This window comes from Aulonocara sp. 'chitande type north' Nkhata Bay, linkage group LG14 (genome assembly GCF_057382095.1).
Source record: "Aulonocara sp. 'chitande type north' Nkhata Bay isolate Kocher_YH1m ecotype deep benthic linkage group LG14, A_spYH_male_GT1.1, whole genome shotgun sequence".
In the NCBI taxonomy this organism is placed as follows: domain Eukaryota; kingdom Metazoa; phylum Chordata; class Actinopteri; order Cichliformes; family Cichlidae; genus Aulonocara; species Aulonocara sp. 'chitande type north' Nkhata Bay.
In genome coordinates, this window is record NC_141357.1 from 16,010,680 (window position 1) to 16,032,979 (window position 22,300).

The following is a 22,300-nucleotide window of genomic DNA, read 5'->3' on the forward strand; positions in this document are numbered from 1 at the left end:
TGGCAGCACTCCATTCAGACTGGATCCTGCTGAAGTTCAAACTGAGCATCAGGATGGGGAATAAAGGTGAGTTATGTGACTTTGAACTGGTTTACAGAGACTCGTCTGACAAGAAAGATATCCAGTGAGTGGCAGCTCTCTGGATGAAAATGCCTTGATGATGTCATAGGAGACCGAGTTGATAGGAAGGCAACAAGTAACTGCTCATCTGCATACTTTGGTTGTAACAACACGGGAACTTTGAAGCATATGGACTACAGGAGACCACAGCAGGTGACACTCATCAGCTAAGAACAGGACACTGAGGCTACAGTTCGCATTGGGATCACCAAAATTATATAATAAACTGGAAAATGTTGCCTGGTCTTATTAGTACTGATTCTTTAGCAACATTCAGTTCAGTTCAATTTTATTCATACTGCCCCAAATTACAACAACAGTCACCTTGAGGCCCTACAATAATACAACAGAGAAAAACCCAACAATCATATGACTCCCTATGAGCAAACGCTGGTGCAAGTGGAAAGGAAAAACTCCCTTTTAACAGGAAGAAGCCTTTAGCAGAAGCAGGCTCAGGGAGGGGCGGCCACCTGCTGCAACTGGTTGGGGTGAGCGGAGGAAGACAGAACAAAAGATGTGCTATGAAAGGGAACCAGAGATTAACAAGTAATGATTCAATGCAGAGAAGTCTATTATCACACGAGTGAGTGACTGATTCAAAGCAGCGCAGTACATACTATGAGTTCGTAGTTATTGATTTAAAAAAAAGAAGACCTCAGAACTTCATCCATATGACTGACTTTTTATTTTCATTAAAGAATTTTTACATTTAACAAAAAATAAAGATGATGACAGAATGTATGTAAACATGTTCAAGTGGTTTATTTACAAAAATGGCACATGGAAGTGACCAAACGCAACCATCGTCATAACTGGGTGCATGGGAGGGGGACATACATGATGCCTATGTTACAAAAATATTGACCTATTTACTATCTTACAGTATCTACAACACATTTATCACTTAGACATTCCTCATCTTAACTTGTTCCATATTATCAAGATTGTCTTCAATGTGCAACATAATCACTTTTGACACTTTTCGTCACACTTCAAACTTTACACACAAAAGCTTCATAACACCAGCTGCTAAATGAGCGGTACAGTTTTTTTGTTTGTTTGTTTGCTTGTTCTCTTACACATGAAGATGCAAGACATTCTCGATGCAGAGCAGAGGCTCATTTTGATTCACTGCGCTCCGCAGTAATAGGTCGACATTTGAACTTCATATGATTTTTACCTTCTGGGTCAACGAATTCACAGTCTCTATGCTTTTGTTTGCATGTAAGCACATGTTCTGGTAGATGGAGGGCTCTGAAGTGGGCAGAGTGGCCACACTGGTTGTCTGGGTGTATGTAGAGGTGGTTGCGGTGTTTTTTGTTTTTTTGTGTTTGATGGGGGTGAACTAGTGAGAAATCCGAGACAGGATCCGGCCACGGCTGTTGTCGAGTCCAGGGTGGTTCAAGGGTGGAACACAAGCCAAAGAAATCTATGTCATCCTGGAAAGAGAGCAGGAAGAGGAATGCAGACACGCAGTGATTAGTAACGTATCTACCCTCGCCCAGCCAAGAACCTGACTTAAAACAGGACAGTCTTGTCTACATCAAAGAACTTTATTTACCAGCTGCTCCTCATGGACACAGAGTCGCGTCCAAGGCTATAAAAAGGCAAGCCGTGAGTTTGAGAGCAGTTGATGAACAGCTTCTAACTCTCAGCAGGGATTATGGGATTTATTTCATACCGAGCCTGTGTTTTAAATCATGGGAGAGGCCATGTGATTTTTTTTCTTTGCACAAGCAAGTGAGTTAATACACCAATAAAACATGAAGAATTTAATTTTTTTTAACCAATTAAAAAAAAATCTATCAGTGTTTCTGGTTTTCTTCTCTGAAAGAGGAATTGAGCTAATATTGCCTCACCTTCCTGAGTCGATACATCTGTCACAGCTTCACTGCAGCTCCGTGAGCTCCTCTCAGGGGATTTGTCCCTCAACCCGCACCTTTCCCCCTCATCCTCCTCTTCTCCCACCGCCCCAGGTCCTTCTGCAGGTTCATCAAAATACTCAGCCCTACAGACGGCCTCGGGATGTCCTTCCAGCTCCTCGTCCATGTTTGCATTTCTGGGAAGCATAATTAAGAAAATTGTAGTTAATATCATCCCAAATCTGTCTGCAGCCACACCCTGTGGCTTCTGCGTGCTGTCAGCACTTCAAAGGTGTCATTTAAATTGTATCTGCAACACCTCGTTGAAACACCTGAAAATAGAACGTTGGGCCTGAGGCGGTAAAGCAGAAGGGTACCAATGTTGCAGCTGACTAGCCTACTCTGAAGCTCCACCCACCTGATTATCAGACATTCTGTTTGCAAGGGGCAACCAATCAGTAGAAAGGTTAAAGAGAGAGTAGCTAAAAATCTTGTTTTGAACTGTGAATCATGCACATTTAGTCTGGTAGAGAATAAAGAATAAAAATGCAGAGCTGGACATGAGCTTTAATGTTGAATTTAGCTACTAGCCACTCAGCAGAGCCAAGTAGTGCAAACACTGCTGGTTTCTTAGTCATTTCTGTCTGTGCTGACAAATGTTTGGATAAAGGTGTTAACCAAACCAAGCATGTTATCATAAGCTTTAATGTAATGCAAGTAATATGGAGTTACTCAGCAGCAGCATCTTAACCTCAGCTAGTTACTCTTTGTGCTGTAAAAAAAAAAAAAAAACAACCCCAAAAAACTCTCTTAAAATATCAGTTGTATTTTTTTATCCTCACCCTTCACTGAGACTCATCTGGGACTGGAAAGGACTGTTACCCTGGCTGCGGCCCAGACTGCAGCTCTCATCGCAGCACAGAGACGGGATTAGATGGACGGGACCTGAACAGCACACACAGGGACACAACTTTACACAAACAGAAATTCACCCAGCGTTTGTAGTCATTGTCTGTCGATTTCAGTGCAAAATCCCTTTGATGTGAACCGCAGCCTACCACAGGTGTGTCCGGGGCTCAGGTGACACTGGCAGCAAGGTCTCTGTGGAAAGTCATGGAGCCAGCGGGCGTCCAGGCAGGAGAGCTCTGCTCCGCGGTAGGGACAGTCCTGAGACCTCAGAGAAGCTGCTGAGGAAACACACAGAGATGACAGATTAAGTAATGACTGTGAAACTTTTATAACAGCATTATTACCTCGATTGAGAACTACCAAATAAAAGGTGGGACTTTTAAGACTAATTATAGAAACCAGTGTGGTACAACTTTGCTCGTATTATGACTTCTGTCAGGTGAAATCCTTCCAGCTCCAACCGAAGTGTTTATCTACTAAATTTACATGCTCTCTTATGCGTTGGGAAATGCCTTACAACCCTCGGGTCCATAAGACCAATTAAAATTCCTTTGTATAATTTAAAAAAACAACTGTTAGCATTTCGCTGGAGTGAAGGGCGGGGTTCGTGTTTCTACTGGCTGAAACTACTGATGAAATAATTAACTCACTTTACATCACACAAGTATGAAAAACCAAAAAAACAATACACAACTGGTACCTCCTTGGTAACTTCTACCGCACTCTTTGTTTGGAGCAAGCACAGCAAGGGAAACGTGATGTCATTAATTCTTTGCCTGGGGACGTTTCACATATTGAGGCATTTTTGGACTCAAGAATTCCGCAAATATGCAACATCAGGGTTTGATAAAGCTCAACACTGCACCCTGTTCTTAGAGCTAAAAGGAGCAATGGCATGTTCATACAGCTGCCTTATTTACAGCTATGGAGTCCCTTCATATGCAGAATATTTCTTTGTTCTTTTTCCAGGTTGGATTGCATACATCTTTAACGACTTTCAAGACCAGGAATTGGGTGCACAAGTTTGAATTTAAATCCATTCAAATGAGTTGCTGGTACGGACCTGGCTTTTACCATAGTTCACAGCTTAATGTTCGCCTGCTTTATCCCAAAACCAGTTCTGATGTGCGTTTGGAATCATTGTCCTGTTCAAACACCCAACTGTGCCCAAGTTTTAAATGTTTAGCTGTTTATTTGAGGTAAAGCTGAAGCTACCACTATTATGCTTGACAGTTTATACAGTGTTCTTAAGTTTGAAACCCTCACCTTTACTCTTCTAAACATATCTCTCGTCATTGTGGCCAAACAGCTCAATCTTTGTCTCATCTGACAATAAAACCTTTCCCTAGAAGACTTGTCCATGTGGGCAGCTGCAAACTTCAGAAGAGCACGAGGATCTACTCGTACAGTTATTTGAACTGATGATCTTAAAACCTGCAGTTGTTTAGAAATACCTCAAAGAGACCTTCCCTACTTGTCTAAATCTTAGATCTTCACCGAGTTCCTTGGACTTTCCCATTGTTCTGAATATTGGTCAATCCACTGAGTGCTATCAAGCAAATCCTTTTTATGCTGGCAAAAAGAAACTACCAAAAATCCAAAATAATTTCAAACTTGTGCATCCAAGTCTTGTTTTTTTAAATCACATGGCTGCATGCTGTGCAACTGGGAAAAGAACAGTGCAAAATAACCATAAATAGCCAAAAATAACCACGACATTCATGCCCAAAAGGGGTGTGTAAACCTCTGATTACGTTGTGTAAGGACTACAGACTCCAGCTTCCACATAGCTGCCCTCTCGGCACGTCTTAAAGCACACGTTTGAGATAACTTATCGCCATCTTATCTACACTGTTTGATGTTGTATAACTAAATACGTTTTGGAACACTGATGAGCTTTCCTTTGTTTTTGGAACGCCTGACTAGAGTACATATCGAACTAGAAATTTTACTGTGCCCTGAAAGTTCAGCACCTGATGCGGGCGTTCAAAGTCCAATGCTTGCTGTGTTGTTAAGGTGCATGAAAATGTTCTTGCACTAAAACTTTAATCTTACTTTACACATCTGCCACAACCACGCTCATTAAGTTCCAGCTCTTATTCCGATGGTTATTTTGGACACAAGAAAATGTGACACATGCGGCTTCAGAGCATCGGGACTCACCGCTGGGCTTCTTCTCCAGCAGCTGCCTCTTGCAGTAGATGACACACAGAACGAGCAGGGCCAGCAGCACTGTAGCAAGAGCGCTGCAGATGACCGCAGCCAGAGCCATGTCCCGTGGACTGGTCACTACCGAGGGCAGCGGCACCAGATTCACACGCCCGCTGCCTGCCGAGGAAATAGAAAGGAGACAAATGTGAAGTACAGTTTACCAGCAAGGTATCAGACACAAAAAAGGGTTAAAACAACGACGACAAATATGAGGATAATACCTTTTTCTTAAAAGAGTTCTCAGCCTATCAACTTTTATTTGCCTCAAGTCAGTAATCTCCATGCTAATGAAAAAAGTAGAGTTCAAAGAGAAAAGACTCCATGTTAAATTCTTTCATCTGCCTCTGCTTCATACTCTGCAGAAGATGATTTACAGTCGTTTCCCCCCCTCTACCCTCAGGCTGCCCTAACAGCTTTTAAATCAAGAGGTGGATATACTGGGCACATAGGAGTGTGTATGTGGCAGAGGGAAAGCTTAATGTTGTGTCACTGAGTGTGTGAGCGTGGCATTACAGTCCTCCTTCCTGAGGGGAAATGTGATGTCAGTGTGTGTACCCACCTTCGTGACCTTTAACACAAAGACAAAAACTCATACGGATAGGGCAGGCTTACAAAGAATGCAGCTCAAGTTCCCACACATGCAGAACATCAGCGTATAATGTGGATTAATGCTGTTTGGAAAAAAAAAAGGCTCCTGCTATGTATAATTATCCTTCTCAACACCCCACAGATATAGATAAAATATAGGCTCCAAATGTAAACTACGGTAAGAGCAGCTAGACTGAAAACTTCTATGTGTTTTCTAACGCTGTTTAAAGCTGCTTTATGTGGTATTTTTGGCCACTTTGTGCAAACATGGAAGCAAACAATAGACAGAGCTGTAGCATTAGCATACACTTAACAGTAACTGTCAGTTTTGAAGCTTTTTATTTTGCCCTTTTGCCGACTCCCAAGCAAAAATGTCTGTCTGCTTACCTGCTGAGTGTCCCTGTATTTTCTCAACTAGTTGCTACACACAGTCGACCACCAAAGCAGGAAAGTAAAGTCATTGCTAACTTTCTGGCTAATGCTAAGTGAATGACCAGACAATGTTGATCCTTGACCAACATTATTCTGATGATGTAGGAACAACACCAACACAGGGATATTAGATCTTACATGTGAAACAAGCCATTTGAGCTCCATTTTTTCTCTCTGTGAGCCACGTTCCTCCTGATTGGCTGCCGCAAATAAACAATAATTTGAACAGGGAGGTGGGTGGGGCTGCTGTGCCAGAAATGACCAAATTAGGCATATCAACACTCTGACATCATACAGAGCAAAGAGTAGAAAAAACTGTCAAAAACCAAGCGTGAAGAGGAGTCTGAAGCTTTTTTTTGCAACTTTCTGAAATTATTTGAATCTTTAGCCTTATTAGCAGATAAAAATATGTTGGCTTTAGGATTTATACTTTGATAGAGAAACAAACAAACAACCAAAAATTGCAAAACAAACTTAAAATTTGGTTTTAAATGTTGAACTCTTATGTGTGTTATTTATCCCAAATGTTAATCACACAAGGTTGCCGAGGATATTTGATTTGGCAGATTTTTAAAGGCAGTAGTTTTTAAACCTGATTTGCAACACATAATAAAAACAAGTTTGCTGCACCTTTTCTTTCTAAACGCTGTTTTGTTTTGTTTTTTTAAGGTTAGGCAACATTTTTTCTTAACCCATGTAAATTTAGCAGGGTTATAAAACTAAGCACGTCTGCAGCAGCACGTTCTCAATCCTCTCCAGATTTTAATCACAGCAATACACAGAAACAGTGTGGCACAGACATCCTGGGTGATGAGATATCAGGAGACTGGGTAACATGTGTAGCATGTAAGCTGCACGTCTCCACATTAGTCTGCAGCTTTAAGAAGAGGTGAACAAAAAAACAAAAGCAGTGTGATTGGAATAAACTTATCTCTGAGAACACGTGCAACTAGCTTAGCATTACTGTCCACAAAGCATACTGAAAAGTATGGCAAATATAATGAATGACATTTGTTTGAGAAAACTTTGCTGTTTGCTTTCAGTATATTAATCATACAGACAGCTGGTTTGAGCCTTTTCACTTCCAAGAGCTCTTTGTTATGCAATGTAAACATTTAACTTTGTGGAGGTTTTTTTTTTTCTTTAATGCAGACAGATAGGGGATAGGGGTATTTTAACATTCCTTTAAAAAAAGGGGGGGAGAAAAAGAGACCAACTAAAATAATAAGTATTGTAACGCCAAGCGGAGTTACAATACTCAGTTTGACCGAGGGGGCAGAGTAAAGGATACGTTTGAGATAAGCACAGAGAAGAGCATAATGTCAGAAAGATGACTTATTGCTTGTTATTAAAAAATCTAAAATGCACTTTATTTAGGGGATTTTGTGCCTAAAGACTTTGTGTGAAGTGAAGCATTCAATCCTGCTCCGGCATCAATAAACACTAAATGACAGCGGAGACAAATGGGATAACACATCCCAATAAAAATTTACACACTTGACTATTTACATTATATTCTATGTTTAGTGATTTTTGTTTGTTTAAATATGCAACTGAGGCACTATTAATGTAATTTCTCATTTGCAGACTTTTACAAAATAGACATTTGAACAGTGGTTACAGCTGGATTCAAAGTTCATGTTACCTGATGGATTCAAAGGTTTTCATTGAAAGGGTATTTGGTAGGAAATAGTTTTTTACCTGGAAAAAAAGTGTAAATAGATGTACAGCTTCAAAGTGCCTATTAGTATTTTTTTTTTCATAATCTAATCATTATTGCCATTAAAGCACCCAGCTGATTACTTACAGTAAGACCATTTGTTTATATCTGGCCAGTTTTCTAAAATAGTGGTTTTAATATGCAAATAAGGAGCCAGACTTTGATGTGATGTCAAACAATAGTCCTTCAGGCTTTCTGAAGTTTTTCTTTGGACATTGGCTGCTTTTTCAGTTACGTTTACTCATGTTCAGTCCACTCCTTCTACCTGACCATTTTCAGAGGATTGTTTTGTTTCTGTTTGTTAAGCCACCTAATGCTGACCTGTCAATCATTCAAGCACCTAATTCAAGGCATGAACCAGCCTTGTGCCCATACATAACAAACAACTTGGCAAAGAACATTACTTGTTACTGCTGACCTGTGGCAAAAACACAATTTGTTCCAGTATCTTTAGCTGAATCTGTGAAAAATGCGAATGACAGCACAGATTGAGGGACAAACGGAAATCTACAGCAGATCAAAAAGCCGTAACCTTAAGAAATACAAAAAAAAAAAAAAAAAAGGCCTCACGCAGGACCTGAGTGATACATCTGTCACTTCAGTTGATCATCTACTGTTCACTGAAGCTTTATCAGAAATGGCCGCATTGGCCGTCAAGAAATGGTTTGGGACTACATTTCAGCCCTCAGATTTTAATCTACCATGCAGTACCAATTAGAAAAAAACTGATTGACAACAGCTTCACTTTTTCAATATGGCAATGATTCTAAACACACTGCAAACACCTTCTTCCCCAAATTTCCTATGAAAATATAAAGAAATAAGGGGTAGCTCAAGACTTTTGCACAGTACTGTATGCCATTGGTAAAATATATATTCCTCACCCCCACACTGACACTGACAAGCTGAAATATCAGCATGTTTGTGTTTTGTGAGAGTTATGCCAATAATCTCTCTGTACTGTATCTGACGTCTGACCGTTATGTTTAAACTCTGCCTTCATTGTCATGGTCAAATTCAGCTCATCCGAAGCGAGCATCACAAGCCAGCCTGTTATCGGAGACGCAGCAGCTGCAGCAAACACAGACCAACACTGGTCCATTGAAGAGAGCTCACCTGCTGATATTATCTGCATACAAACCAGACCAATAAACCACAGCCTTTCATAGCCTGCTGACTTTATGGAATGCCACAAAGTCCAAATAAAAGAAGCACTTCTTTACACCTCTGAAGGCTCTTTGACCGTCTATGAACACTATTTTAAGAGCTTCTTTAGTAGAGCTGAACAAAAGTTTTGGAGTATTTAATTGGGAGCTGTCAAAACGCCTGAATGCTTTTACAATGGAGCTCTATCAGAGTCTAAACATGTTATGTGGTATAAAATTTAAGGTAGAGAAATATGCTAATGACATATATCTATAAGCTCTGTTTTTTTTCTCTAGCATTATGAATTTCTAAATAGGACTGCCATCACAATGGATGTCACTCCTGTCAGCTTAGAACAGAAAACTGAGGCTACATGCAATGAGACTCATCAGACAGGGTGGCATTTTCCCAATTTCTGCTGCAACATTCAGATGGTAGGGTCAGAATCTGGAGTAAACAACATGAAAGCATCCATCCACTCTCCCTTGAATCGACAGATCAGGCTGCTGGTGGTGTAATTGTTCAGGGATATTTCCTTGACATACTTAAGCACTAGCTGAGCATTGCTTAAACACCACAGCCTACTAAAGTATTCTTGCTGACCATGTTCACGTCACTGTACTCAGATGTCCTCCACAGTCACCAGATCTCAATCTAATACAGCACCTTTGTGATGTTTCCAGTGGGAGATTGGACCAAAATCTGTTTCCTGCACCTTGTTGAATCTGTGCCACAAAGGCTTACGGCTGTTCTGAAGGCAAAAGAGGGACCAGCCTGTTATTAGCAAGCTGTACCTATTGAAGTGGCAAGTGAGTGTGTGTAGTAGCACTATCAGGAAGTAGTAATATTAGCACAGTTTTTCCAACCTGCCTCAAATATACCTAATAATATAACTGTGGTTTATAGCTGACGGCACTGTTTCTCTGTTCTCTGAACAAAAATAAGGATCAAATTCCCGTCTGACTCGCTCTAAATCCTTTCTGACACTGTAATAAATGTGATACCGGGACAAGGCACAAAGAGCAGGTAGCATTCCTTCAACAAGTGTGTGTATGTGTGCGCGCGTGCACACGTATCTGTCTGCACGCCCGTGTGTTAGTCTCTGAGATCTACCGTGACAGTGAAGAACTTCAGCAGATGAAACGCATTAAAGAGGCTGAAGGGAATCCATAAAACACAACCTCATTTTTAACTCCGCTCCAAGAAGCCACTGGGGGAGGTGGGGGTGGGGGTGGGGGGGCATAAAAGAAAAAGGGAGGAGAAGAAAGGAGCGGTTTGAGATTTACAGTCCACCACAGACGGCAGCATACCTCCCCTGCACAGCTGCACCTTTACCCCCACCACCACCACCAGCCCCCGGGCCCATTGTGGCCTATTAGAATGATCTGCCCTTTAAGTTTTCACCACCCTGCTCAAGATAACACTGGAGGCAGAGGTGGAGGGAGGGAAGGGGGGCGAGATTTTCAAACATTTGGAAATGTTCCACTGAGAGTCTCTGTAGGAGCTAACTACCAGCTATGTTCTCAGACACAATGGCCATTTTGTTTCACGGGGGCTGCACTATTATCAAAACGGGGAGCTGCGCAGATGGACGAACGTGCAGACGGGGAGGGGGGCTGCCCCAAGGCCAGCGCTCATTACACGCGCTACACCGACAGAGATACAAAGATGAAAAACCCAACCGGGAGCAGACGATCCGATGAAGCGACTCTTCTTTACACCTGGGGCTCGTGCGCAAAGTTTAAAAAAGTTTTTCTGTTTTTTTTTTCCCTTTTTAAGAGTTTTCCCAGAGCTGTCCTCGTTTATTTGACACAGGGGTGTTAACTCTGGCTTGAACAGCCCCGATGTTCTTGTTGCCAAAAAAAAAAAAGCCTTGTTGGAAACAGCTGCCGTATCCTCCGCCATCAGGAAGTCACACTCAATTACCAAAAGGTATAAGTTCACTCGCCTGTTGGGTTTATGTGGAAACGTGAAATCATAAGGTTGCACTTAACTACTTACAAAGGCCAGAAGAAAGAAGTTAATTGGATCTGCAGCCTACATGAATGCAAGCCCACAATGCTTTGTGAATGCATCGGAGCACACCTCCTTGTTTTTTGGGGTTTTTTTGCATAATGGAAATAAATGATGCTGCTCGAAGCGGCACACTCCTGCAGACATGTTTACTTTGGTGCTGGGACAAAGAGAAAGAAAATTAGGGTCGTTATTAGGAACGCCGTTGGGTTTTTGTTTAAGGAAGTTTGCGCATTTAATCCAAACAGATTTTTTTTAAATGAGTGACATGCTCTGAACTAATATAATCCACTGTTGGCAAATCCACTATTATGCTACTCAGCTTTTCAACTGCTCAGCTTGTAAATCCAAGCATTTATTTGCACATATAGCGTAGCTGGCTGGCTCAGCGAGGGCTGGTGAATGAAATATGGCTGCGGTGCTGGTTACTCCACTACCGTGTGCTGGCATGTGCGTGCCCGGCACCTTTTTTTTTGGTTCCAGCAGCAGTTTGGCAAGGAGTTCAAAAGTTTGTCATGGAGGATGATGTTTGCTTTTGGACTATTGTATCCCTGTTGTTTCATGTTAAAACATCGTCTATTGTGAGTTAGGAATGAATGGGGTGTGTTCATGAGAACAGTGGACAAAATCTCCCACTCGTGTTAGTCCAACTGTTAGAGGAGGTCAGAGAAAGCAAAGGTGCTTACAGTTGGGCTCATAAGGAGGTGGAGGGTCTCCACAAGGTATGCACTCCATGTCCTGGAAACCGCTTAGTTTTGTCTTCCTGTAATATCTGTGCAAGACACAAAATCAAATGTTTGTTAACCGAAACAGATGCCATTAACGTGTAGGTTTTCGTAAAACTGACCAGCAAGATGCGTCCTCTCACCCTGGCAGGCAGTCGCCACACACGGCGTTGCTCGTGGTGGAGCAGTTGCCCTTCTGGAAGCGGTTGATGAGTCCACAGTCCAGGCAGGGTTTGCACTTCTGCAGGCTCCGGTCCTCTTTGAAGCGACTGCTCCGACAGGGCACACACCGGGCATCCTCTCCATAACCAAAGCCACATTCCTGGAAGGATTAATGGGAGAAATACACCGGCTAAGAGGTGGGGTTGTTGGTTTGGGGTGATGTGCAGCTGGTGAAAAGAGGGCTTGAATGCGGACTACCGGGGGTCTGGAATTAAAGAACGATCTTGGCTCGCGGGATCAGACGAGAACAGTGGCCTGCCTCTTTTGAGAGTCCATCTTACACTGGCAATAAGCTCCCTGACTCTGTCAGTATGAATGAGTAGCCTTCTGCTGCAAGACCCAGAAAGGCCATGCATTTGAATAATAAAGGCTGGAGGGGACACCCACTGTTGTATTATTGCAGGTTTATTGCTGCGTTTGTGTGGGACTCCCACTCCAAGCAGACTCAGTGAGTGTCCCGTTGATTGAGAGGCCAGCAAAGCAAAGGAAACGCTTCAGGAAGGGGGCAAGGATTATGGAGAGGTATATGGAGAAAACAAGATGAATACTCTTTTTGTGTTCAGCAATTCAAAGTGCACATAAAAAGCACAGCTTCCTTCAACTGTGTGAATGATCTAATGCCTAAAAAAGCCCTTCATTATCACCTGAACGAAGCAAAAATAAGGATAATGTAAATTAAAAGATATGATTTTATTATTTTATTGGTTGTGTGGAATTGAATGTGTATTTTTTTTTTTTGCTTGTGTGAGTTTTTTAAGACTTTCCCAGTCTTTATATCAGCTGGCAAAGTAGAAACACAAAAGTCTTCAACATTTTAAAGCAACATTATAAAGTTTTCCTAAGGAGAAGCCAAAACTGTTTCAGTTCTTTCCTCTGTCCGTCTTTCTCCCTCTCTTTGTGTCACATCTCTAAAAATGACTCTGCGAGACCTCAGTGACAAACTGACATTTCCATGACAGCTGACGTTACCCCGAGGGAATGACATCATACATCGATCATTCATTATCAGCTCCACAGCAGCTGCCCTCCTGTTATCCAGCATTACCACACTGAAATCTAAATCCAGGAAGACACACAGGGAGCGGTGGGGTGGGGTGCTCGTATATCATTAAAGTGAAGGTCAGCTTCAAACAGGGCTTCTCCCTTCTCTTCTCTCTTCACCCGTGTCCCGTTTCACCGGCCGGGCATGCGTTCCTGTTGGAATGTGGGATGAAGGTTTAGATATGATTGGCGGGAGGGAGGATTGGCGAAGCGTGCTGGCAAGAAATAAAAATGGAGGCTGGAGTCTAAGATGTGATCTTGTGACGGCACCACAGAGTCAGGACAGAAGATGATGAGGAATTTAGTGCTTCCAGCCAAACACATGTGAGCCTGACACTGAACCCCTGGGCAAGGCCTGGCCCGAGGTGGACCCATAAGGCTGGACTTCTGCAGCTGTTGCTGTGAACTCGCCATATAAGGCCTTACCCCTCTAGTCGTGCAGACCAGAAGAACCCAGGGAGGGGAGTGGATGTGGGTGACCGATGAGTGATAAAGAGGGGGGAAAGTCAGGATAAAGATTTGGCTGCCCACAATTGCACACCACGAGAGAGAGAGACTCTTGAATCTGATCTTTAAGAACGCACGGCCAAGCCCGCTCGCGCAGTGGTTCTGTGACCCACTTCTTCATGAAGGAGGGGGCCCCGGGATGATTCGTCCTCGCTCAGCCCGGCACTGGCACGAGCTCTGTCCATGGGGCACCGCATGGCAGGAAAGGCTGATGCTACGAAAGACACAAGCAGGTCAGAGCACTGAAACAAAAGGAAAATGGAGCCAGTTCCTGCCCCTCTGATCAAGGAGCCGTCCCTTTCTTCTTTTATCCTCGCTAACAAAGCTCAACAAAGACCCAACTGAGACGTGTTCAGCAGCTAAAGGAAAGCCTGCACTCTGCTGCGGAAATCTGTGATGACGGGAGTCATTATATACCCAAAAAGGGCAATGTAACAAACAGTCTGTTAAAACATTTTTGAGGGCATCAAGGCGATCATCTGTGGAGAAAACTATTTGAACTGTAGTGTGCAAAAAGACGGGAAAAAACCCCAACTAAAGCAAATAAACCTCAAAGCGTGGCTGCTCCCATAGTTTTGCATGAAGTTCTCTCGTGCGCTTTTCACCTGAAAACACGTAGAAAAACTGATGCTTAACATCCAGCTTCCCTGCCCTATCTCCTGATCTACTTTGGGCGAGACTGCCAAGCACAACACAGCACTGTAGTGTGGGGAGAGAAGGCGGTGGTGCTGGGGGTGTGCTGGCTGGGACCTGAAGCAAGTTCAGACGCACAGATATTTCTGAGATTAAGAGGGAATCACAAGGGGGGCGGGGAGGCTCTGCCAGTCATCTGATCCGGGGGATGAAACACAACGAAAAACAACGGCGTGCTACTTGAAAGAGGTGTTTTGTGTGGGACATAACGCGCTCTCTTTATTTCTGTTTAAACTCTACTACAGCCTGGCTTGTTTAAACACAACGATCACTGTGACTGTTGCTCCCTCTCTTTAGCCAGTGCCACCCAGAAGTCCTTTGTCCCAGAAGTGTGGCCAGAGGAAATGCTACACTCTCCCTTACATTCTACAAGATGCTGACATGCCAAAGTTGTGTTCCTGCCTCGCTTTTTTAATGCCCCCGGCAATCTTCCAGCATGCATTGGAAGGCGATTTACGCCTTCACCTTCATGCTTGATGCAACACAGCTTAACTAAGTAACCTCCTATAATGAAACCTGAAGTGAAGTACGTCAGGGAGAACTGGTTTTAATTGATGCTCCCTCTGTATGGGTGGTTCTTTTAGCAACAGTTAGCGTGGAGGAGCTAATTGATGTTTGTCAGCCAGCCTCAGAGCGGCTTCCAGAGGCAAACTTCCAGAGCAAACTGGGCCACATTCCTCTGAGATCTCTATGGCAGCTGCACAGAGGGACTCCAAAAGTTTTTTGCTTCCCTCTCGACAGTCAGGCTAGCCTTTGAGAATACAGACAGATTGTCTGAGCTCAGATCACAAAGTTGTTTTTCTGGGAAACTTTCTCCTAGAGCAAGGCCCAGGTTTCCATTTTGAGCCAGCATCCCGCTACCTTCAGAGAAAGAATGAGGCAGCCAATTATTAACCAGGACCCCAGGGTGGCTAGCGGCATTCATGCCCGTCGACGCTGCAGGGGAACACGAGGACTACTGAAGCGTATCAGCAACCACAGAGTGCATGTCTGTGTGCACTGAGATTAAAGGCGATCCAGACTTAAATGCATGTGTGCAACAGATGTCCGGGGGGGGGGTGATACAGAGTTTTTTGTCCGTGCTAAAAGATGTTTTGAAGTGTAAAGTCAGTTTAGCAGATGTTTTATGTGCAGTATATTCTTCACTTTAAGAGCTTTTAATGTTTTTTTTACTGCAGCAAATCCTGCAGTCTGGAAGTTTTAATTTTTGCTTTTGACAGTTCGCTGTCAAATATACATGCTTTTATAATAATTGTGCTGCTTTTTAATCAATCAATCAATCAATCAATCAGTCAATTAATCAATCAATCAATCAATCAAACAGCACAAAGACAAAAGTGTTAGAGAAATTACCCTTCAAACAGGACCAATTTTTTTGGAGTCTACTAGAGTAGCTTTGAATGATTCATAATTCAAAATAACTCAAAACAATCAGTCATGTGGCCCTTCAGTATTCCCGTTGTATGAAATAAGCCGTTTTAGCTTGCCTTTCCCTCACCTTCCTTCTGATTGGCCGCTGCATGCAAACAGTGGGTTTTAACAGCAGGTAGGTGGGGACTTGGTGTTCAAAGAAATGAGAAACTTTGGTTTAATTATCTCAGTTTTTTTACTGTGTCGTACCAGCGTGCAGGGAAGGGGATATGCAAGGTTTAATGTGTTCCACTATCATTATTAAATCAAACTCATTAATTCAGTTACTCACTTTTACATCACTGCCTACACTTGCAGAAGTAGGTAGGCACATAGCTGCTGCCAGAGAGGAAAGCCTCTGCTTACCAGCCTTAACTGACACTAAATAGGCCTGTTTGTACAAAGCGAGCGCACACACACAAACACACACACAAAAAAAACCTGTGGCTAAGGTGGTGGAAAAAACTGTATTCCCAGTCGAAAGAGCAGCAAGCTTAGGCATGGCTGCCTTCAAACAGTAAAGACAATAAGTTTGGACGAGACGCAATGGGGGGAAAAACAATGGAAGCCATTCAGCTGCAGAAGGTCAAAAGTATGGGTGTGACTGATTAATGAAGGGTCGGTGTTCTACAAAAGCTAATAACAGCTTGGCTGTTTTTGTGCATGAAAGACAGGAAGTAATAAATAATGTCTGTTCCCTGGGAAAGATACACTTTTCTAAACAGTGATGTCCATTCTTTTCATAAACCAACAGTTTTCCCCCACAAATCCCGCCAACTTTGTTCAGCTCTGGGAAACTGACTCGGCTGACCTGTTATGGATTACAACACTCTCCATTTCTTAAATAAACCGAGGCACACACTGCTTTTTGGGAAAACGCTCTTGTGGACAAATCAAAAAAGTTTAGAAGAAATCCAACCTTTGAAAGCTCCTGTCCTGCATCACACTGCTTGCAGGGTTTGCAGTTTCCAAAGCGGTCCTTGTACTCCTGCTCTCGGCACTCTCTGGTCTGCTCTTCGGCTCTCGCGTGAATCTGAATGAGAGACAATCATTTGGAGAAAGTTAGAAGATTCCTGCATTTCATCCAGAACAGATAAAGCAGTCTGATTCCATAATCATTTATGGAGGCCGCCCTCCCTTCCCTTCAAACCCTGGGACTCCTGTTTGAAAATAAGTCTCGATCCTACAGGGAAGAGATAAGATCGAACCTGAATGAGCCCTGTGGGAAAACTGTAAAGCTTCAGCAGCAGAATCTAAGTCAAAAGCAACAATGCAGTGAATGCTAAGCCCAGAGACAGCGGTTGACAATCTCTTCAGCAAAGATTTTACTGATCCCACAGGTTGAGCAGTCGCCTATTTAACGCATATGCAGTGTATCTGCCGTTTTTCACTTTTGCAGAATATATACAAACTGTTTAAATAGCTGAAAGCATTTGGCTCACGTGTCATCCAGCTTCCCTTGCACACATTGCAACAGACAAGACATGCAAAGCAAAATTATCCATTTTAAGTTTGTGCAAACATTTTTAAAAAAAACTTACCAGAGATGAATACAGGACATGCAACGTTAGCACAAGTGAGAAGGTGTTCTGAAGCATCCTAACCATTTTGATGGGCCACTCAGAGCTTGAAGCTGAAAGAACAAAAACAGCAATCAGACAAGTGAGTGTGCACAAGTATGTTATTATAGAGTTATAGACCCTAACAAAAAGAAAAGAAAAAAGTGCAGAGTCTATCAGGAAGAAAGGCTGGTTGGGTAAAATCATCACACAATGATGTGATTTGATTCTTCTCCACCCAATACAAGCAAGCTCAGGGTTAAACTTTTAAACAGCACTGATTTGCTGAAGGTTTGTTAAATGCAAATTTGCTGGGCGGACAAACCTTACCCACCAAAAACACAAAACACTTTTATTGGGTATTTAAGTGAAAATTAGTTCACAAAGAAACCAGATATGCCAGCACGAAGGGAGGGAGGGAGGAAACCCGTTTAATATCACATAAAAAGATGGAAGTTGTGCGTTTAAATATTCAGACTATAAACACCAATATAGCTCAAGCTCATTGTAAATAAGTAGCCTATAAAACTATACAGACAGTGTGTGAGTAAAGATTAAAATTCCTTTATGTGGAAAACTGTTAAGACAGCATCCACAGCTTTGCAAAAGGGACGTGTCATTCTTCTTCTTCCTTTTCAAAGTGTGTAAATAAATAAATAATGAAAACTACATTTTGCAACCATAGACTGGATACTGGAGAATAAGTTCTCCAAATACGCGTGCACAGACTGAGAGTTTCAGTCGTCTCGTGCCTTTAAAGCGAGGTTTGTCCCGTCCTGTGGATACAATCAACGCTCGGTCTGTCGTTTATCTACGAGCGTCTAAAAGCGACATCAAAGCTCTTCTTACCTGCTACAAACGGGGCCTGCTGATTACAGAGTGTCGCTTAGAAGTCCAAAGCTGACCGGTGAGAGGTGTGGTGGGCTGTTTCCCGCACCGGTCCGCTCACCATGCCAGTGCTGCTGCTGCTGCTCCTCCAGCCCGGCACGGCTCGACTCCGAGCCGCTGCGGATCGAGGGCAGACCGAGATCAAAGGCAGAGAGAGGAAGGGAGGGAGGGAGAGGGGTTGGCTTTCTGGATACGAAGCGCGTGTATCTGATCTGTGATCAGCCTGTCTACATCAAAGACCCGGTCTCTCTCTCTCACGCACACACACGCACACACCTACACTGCTCCACAGGCTGATCAGTAGTACCGTTTCCATTCAGCTGGTTTCTATGTTTTACAAACCCTCTGTCTGTGCGTGCTTTATTTGATGCCTTTGCTTTGCCCTTATGTGCTGGCCCGTGTGGTCCCACGGCCCCCTCTGACCTCACACGTTAAACTAGTTTAAAGGAAAAGTTAACACAGCAGAGTTGTTTAGCCTGCCTGCTTTTCTCCTTCTAACTTGGCCACATTTATTTATTTGCTAAGCCCTCATCTCTGCTGCAGATTTTATGATGTCAGCGTGCTGCTTCACCATTGGCTGAGCCTGTGCTTAATCCATCTAATAGGAAGAGCAGAGTTCAGGGGATATACAGCGACTACTGCAGTAATTCAGTGTAAATATCGACTCTTGAATCCTCTCTCTGATGTAAGATGAAGGTGTTAACGGTGAGTTCAGAGCTTTTGACGTAGCCTGTTATTTTCTTCATTGTCCTTGTTTTTTTCTCTCTCTCTTTTTAATACTGTTGGTTAACTTGTAAAAAGAGTGGCAACCAGAAGAAAACTGATTTTCCAAAGCCCACTCTGAAACAAAAAGTTCGTATATCCACCTGAGGTAGAAAAAAGTGAGCGGTGTGCACACTGGTGTGTGTGTCTGAACCAAGGCAAAGACACAGAGGACAAAAGTTCAGCACTGCAGTAAAAGTGGCCAATTACTGTACATGTCTGGACACGCTGTGTATCGATTCCAGGAAACTCACTGTGTGCTTTGCAAATGTTACTTTGAATGTTAGATGTAATCCAATTACTTCACGCAGTCTATGTGGCAAGTAAATACTTTCTCTTGCAGTACTTTCCAAAAGTAAAAGTCTTTGACCTTGCAAAGGCTGAACTACGAAATAATTGCCAGAAAATTCTTCTTCTTCTTCTTTTTTAATCTGGAGTGTTTATTGAACAGTCTAACAGTTTTTCTTTTCAAATATCAGTTTGCATAGGTGGGTTTTAATTTGTATCAGGGAGGTTTTGTTTCGTTTCGTTTTTTAAAAAAGCATTTTTGTGCAATGTATTGCTTAAAAATGTATTGTGTAATTTTTTAAGGGTTGTCAAGAAATCAAACTGATGATGCAGAGGTCTGAAAAACTCACAAAAACTCATGTATTAAATATGATGGACTTGGTGTTATTGGGTTAAGTATTTCTCATGATGTCACACGTAGCAGTTTAAGTAGTAGTTTAATGTTAGCAGTCCCATGAAAATATTCTCATTTCTGTGATTCATGTTTTTATGGCCTGTATTCATTCGTTTCCATCAAATCTATAAATCACTGCGTGTCTGTAGCCTGAGTCCTCTAGCTGTGGGAAGACGTCACTGCAAGCCAAACCTTTCTTCCTGGAGCTTTGCTGCTGTCGCCATCTACTGGTGCAGGTGATTTAAAAATGCATGGACTTTGTGCACACTGTGTACAGTGAATATAATCAGTATTCAACAATAACACTTATAGTATTATCCCAGAAAACAATTAGCCAACTCTGTTATCCTCTAATACCGTTCCCTGTGTCTGAAGGCCTCCACCATAACTTCCATCCCCAAAAGACTCATATAGAGAGCCTCAATGACTACAGATAGCCCTCACATCAGTACTTATGAAGTGTTTTGAGTGAATAGCAAATTGATCTACAGAGGATGCCATCACCATCAGCCTTCACAGAGAGCTGAGCCATCTGGAGAACAGGGAGATCTACTTGAGGATGTTCTTTGCGGACTACATCTCAGCATTCAACACCATAATACCAGACGTCCTCACCACTAAACTGGCCCACCTTCAGATCCCCCTGCCACCTGCTCCTGGATCAAAGAAAGACTTCCTAACCAACTGGCCTTAATCTACCACTCCTAGATTGGGGAGCGTGCTCTCCTACTGCCTCGCTGTTTGGTATGCAGAAGCCACAACTGAGAAGAGGAAGCCTACGCAGAGGGTAAAAATCATTAGCATCTCTCTGACACCCCTGGAGGCCATCACCACATCCTCCTGTCTCAGGAAAACCAGGGCCATCATAGGTGACCCCTTGCAACCTGCCCACCACCTATTTGACTCCCTGGCCTCTGGTTGGCACCTCAGGTCAATGAGATCCCACACATCCAGACTCACAAGCAGCTTCTTCCCCTGGGCCATTCAGAATGTTAACAAACACAAACATTCTGCTTGTTATTTATTCCTGCTGTCTTACCATTTATATTTTACACCCATAACTTTGTGGTGCATGTACAATGACAATAAAGGGCTATTCTATTCTAGAGACAGCTGAAGAAACTAGATGAGAACTATTGTCAGTCACATTTATGACAGGAGAGCATATGGGTGTAATGACTGTTAACCTCACATCATTTGATGGAGGTGCTGGAGAGACTAGTTTTGCCCCTCTGCAGTCTGCACACAGACAAAATCTGGGAGTGGAAGATGTTATCATGCTGCAGAGGAACACCTTTAAAAGTGCATTTAGCACTATCCAGCTGCTGCTATCGAGGGAGACTCTAAAGGAAATGTCTTTAAACATGTACCTGATTTTGTGGATTACTGTTCACATAACAGACAGGTTGCAGCATATGAGACTGGGCAGTGCTCTGTCTGATATGACAATCTGCAGCACGGTAACTCCACCGGGGCTGTGTTGCCTCCATTCCTGTTTACCTTGTACACCTCAGACTTTTAACACAGTCTACAGAAGGACTCTGATGGTTCTGCAGAGGCTGGATGTATAAGTAATAAATAAGACCGCAGAAATGGTGATTAACTTCAAGGTGAAAAGGAGAGCTACACATCTCTCTATCCTGGGACAGGATGTTGATGTTGTTGGAGGACCACAAGTATCCAGGCTCTCATCCTCTTCTTGTTTAAGCTGGGATCCTTCAACGTGTGCACCAAATATTAGCAATTTTTTCCACCAGTCAGCTCTGGTGACCACTGTGTACACTGCTGTGTTCTTATACTATAGCATTATTGCATTACACATTTATACCAAAGTCCTTCAGAAGACCCATGTAAAAACTCATAATTTTCCTTTTTATCCTGTTATTTTCTACAGAATATTCAATTTGATGCAGTATTGATTTAGTTCAATTCAATATTTATTTATAGAGTGCCAACTCACAACAAAATTTGCCACAGGGTGCTTTATATTGTAAGGTAAAGACCTTATAATAAAAGAAATAAAACCCCAACAATCAGACGTCTCCTATGAACAATAAGATACTTGGCGACAGTGGGAAGAAAGAACTCATTTTCAACAGGAAGAAACCTCCAGCAGAACCAGGTTCAGGGAGGGGCAGCCATCTGCAGCAACCAGTTGGTTGGTGGGGAACAGGACAAAGACACACTATGAAGAGCCAGACTTTAATAATTACCAGTGATTAAATGCAGTAATGATGTATTAACATATAAAAAAGTGGAAAAAAAGGTGAGTGAAGAAGAAACATTCAGTGTATTATGGGAAGCCTCCAGCAGCCTAAGCCCAGTGCAGTGTAACTAAGGGAGGATTCAGGGTCATCGAATTCATTCCTAACTATAAGCTTTATCGAAACAGGAACGTTTTAAGCCTCAATAGTAGAGAGGGTGGCTGTCTTCCGAAACCAAACTGGGAGCTGGTTTCACAGAAGTGGGGACCGAAAGCTGAAGGCTCTGGGTCCCATTCTACTTTTAAATACCCAAGAAACCACAAGTAAGCCTGCAGTCTCAGAGCAAAGTGCTCTATTAGAATAACAAGGCACAAGAGGACTTTAAGCTATGACAGGGACTCATATATTTAACATTATTTAAGATTTTGTATGTCAGGAGCATGATTTTAGATCCAATTCTGGATTTAACAGGGAGCCAATGAAGAGAAGCCAATATGGGAGAAATATGCTCTCTCTTTCTAGTCCCTGTAAGTACTGTTTCTGCAGCATTTTGGATTTCGGTTTTTAGAGTGACCTGATGATAATATATCACAGCCTAGAAGTAAT

General features: G+C 42.7%; 1 protein-coding gene across 2 annotated transcripts; it reads right to left on the reverse strand.

The window, feature by feature from the left end:
• Positions 1 to 782: 782 nt before the first annotated feature.
• Positions 783 to 18,507, reverse strand: LOC147314334 (tumor necrosis factor receptor superfamily member 19-like). 2 transcript variants are annotated; one of them, XM_086261204.1, is made up of 10 exons: positions 18,008 to 18,507; positions 17,141 to 17,232; positions 16,519 to 16,632; positions 11,870 to 12,048; positions 11,688 to 11,773; positions 5,055 to 5,219; positions 3,041 to 3,166; positions 2,825 to 2,927; positions 1,980 to 2,179; positions 783 to 1,559 (listed from the first exon to the last, which is right to left on the reverse strand). In XM_086261204.1, exons 2-10 carry the CDS (start codon positions 17,204 to 17,206, stop codon positions 1,555 to 1,557), a joined length of 1,044 nt encoding a protein of 347 aa, XP_086117330.1. In that variant the 5' UTR covers positions 17,207 to 17,232; positions 18,008 to 18,507; the 3' UTR covers positions 783 to 1,554. The 2 variants fall into 2 exon arrangements, with proteins under 2 accessions (XP_086117330.1, XP_086117329.1); XM_086261203.1 differs by having other exon boundaries at positions 3,041 to 3,169; positions 18,008 to 18,503.
• Between the last annotated feature and the right edge of the window lie 3,793 nt (positions 18,508 to 22,300).

Bases quoted from the DNA above. Each gene is read 5' to 3' on its own strand.
- LOC147314334 (XM_086261203.1), bottom strand. From the start codon at position 17,206: ATGGTTAGGATGCTTCAGAACACCTTCTCACTTGTGCTAACGTTGCAT. The intron at 16,633-17,140 runs GTAAGTTTTTTT...TCTCTCATTCAG, and splicing joins ATGTCCTGTATTCATCTCTG to ATTCACGCGAGAGCCGAAGA. The intron at 2,180-2,824 runs GTGAGGATAAAA...TATGCTTCCCAG, and splicing joins CAGATGAGTCTCAGTGAAGG to AAATGCAAACATGGACGAGG.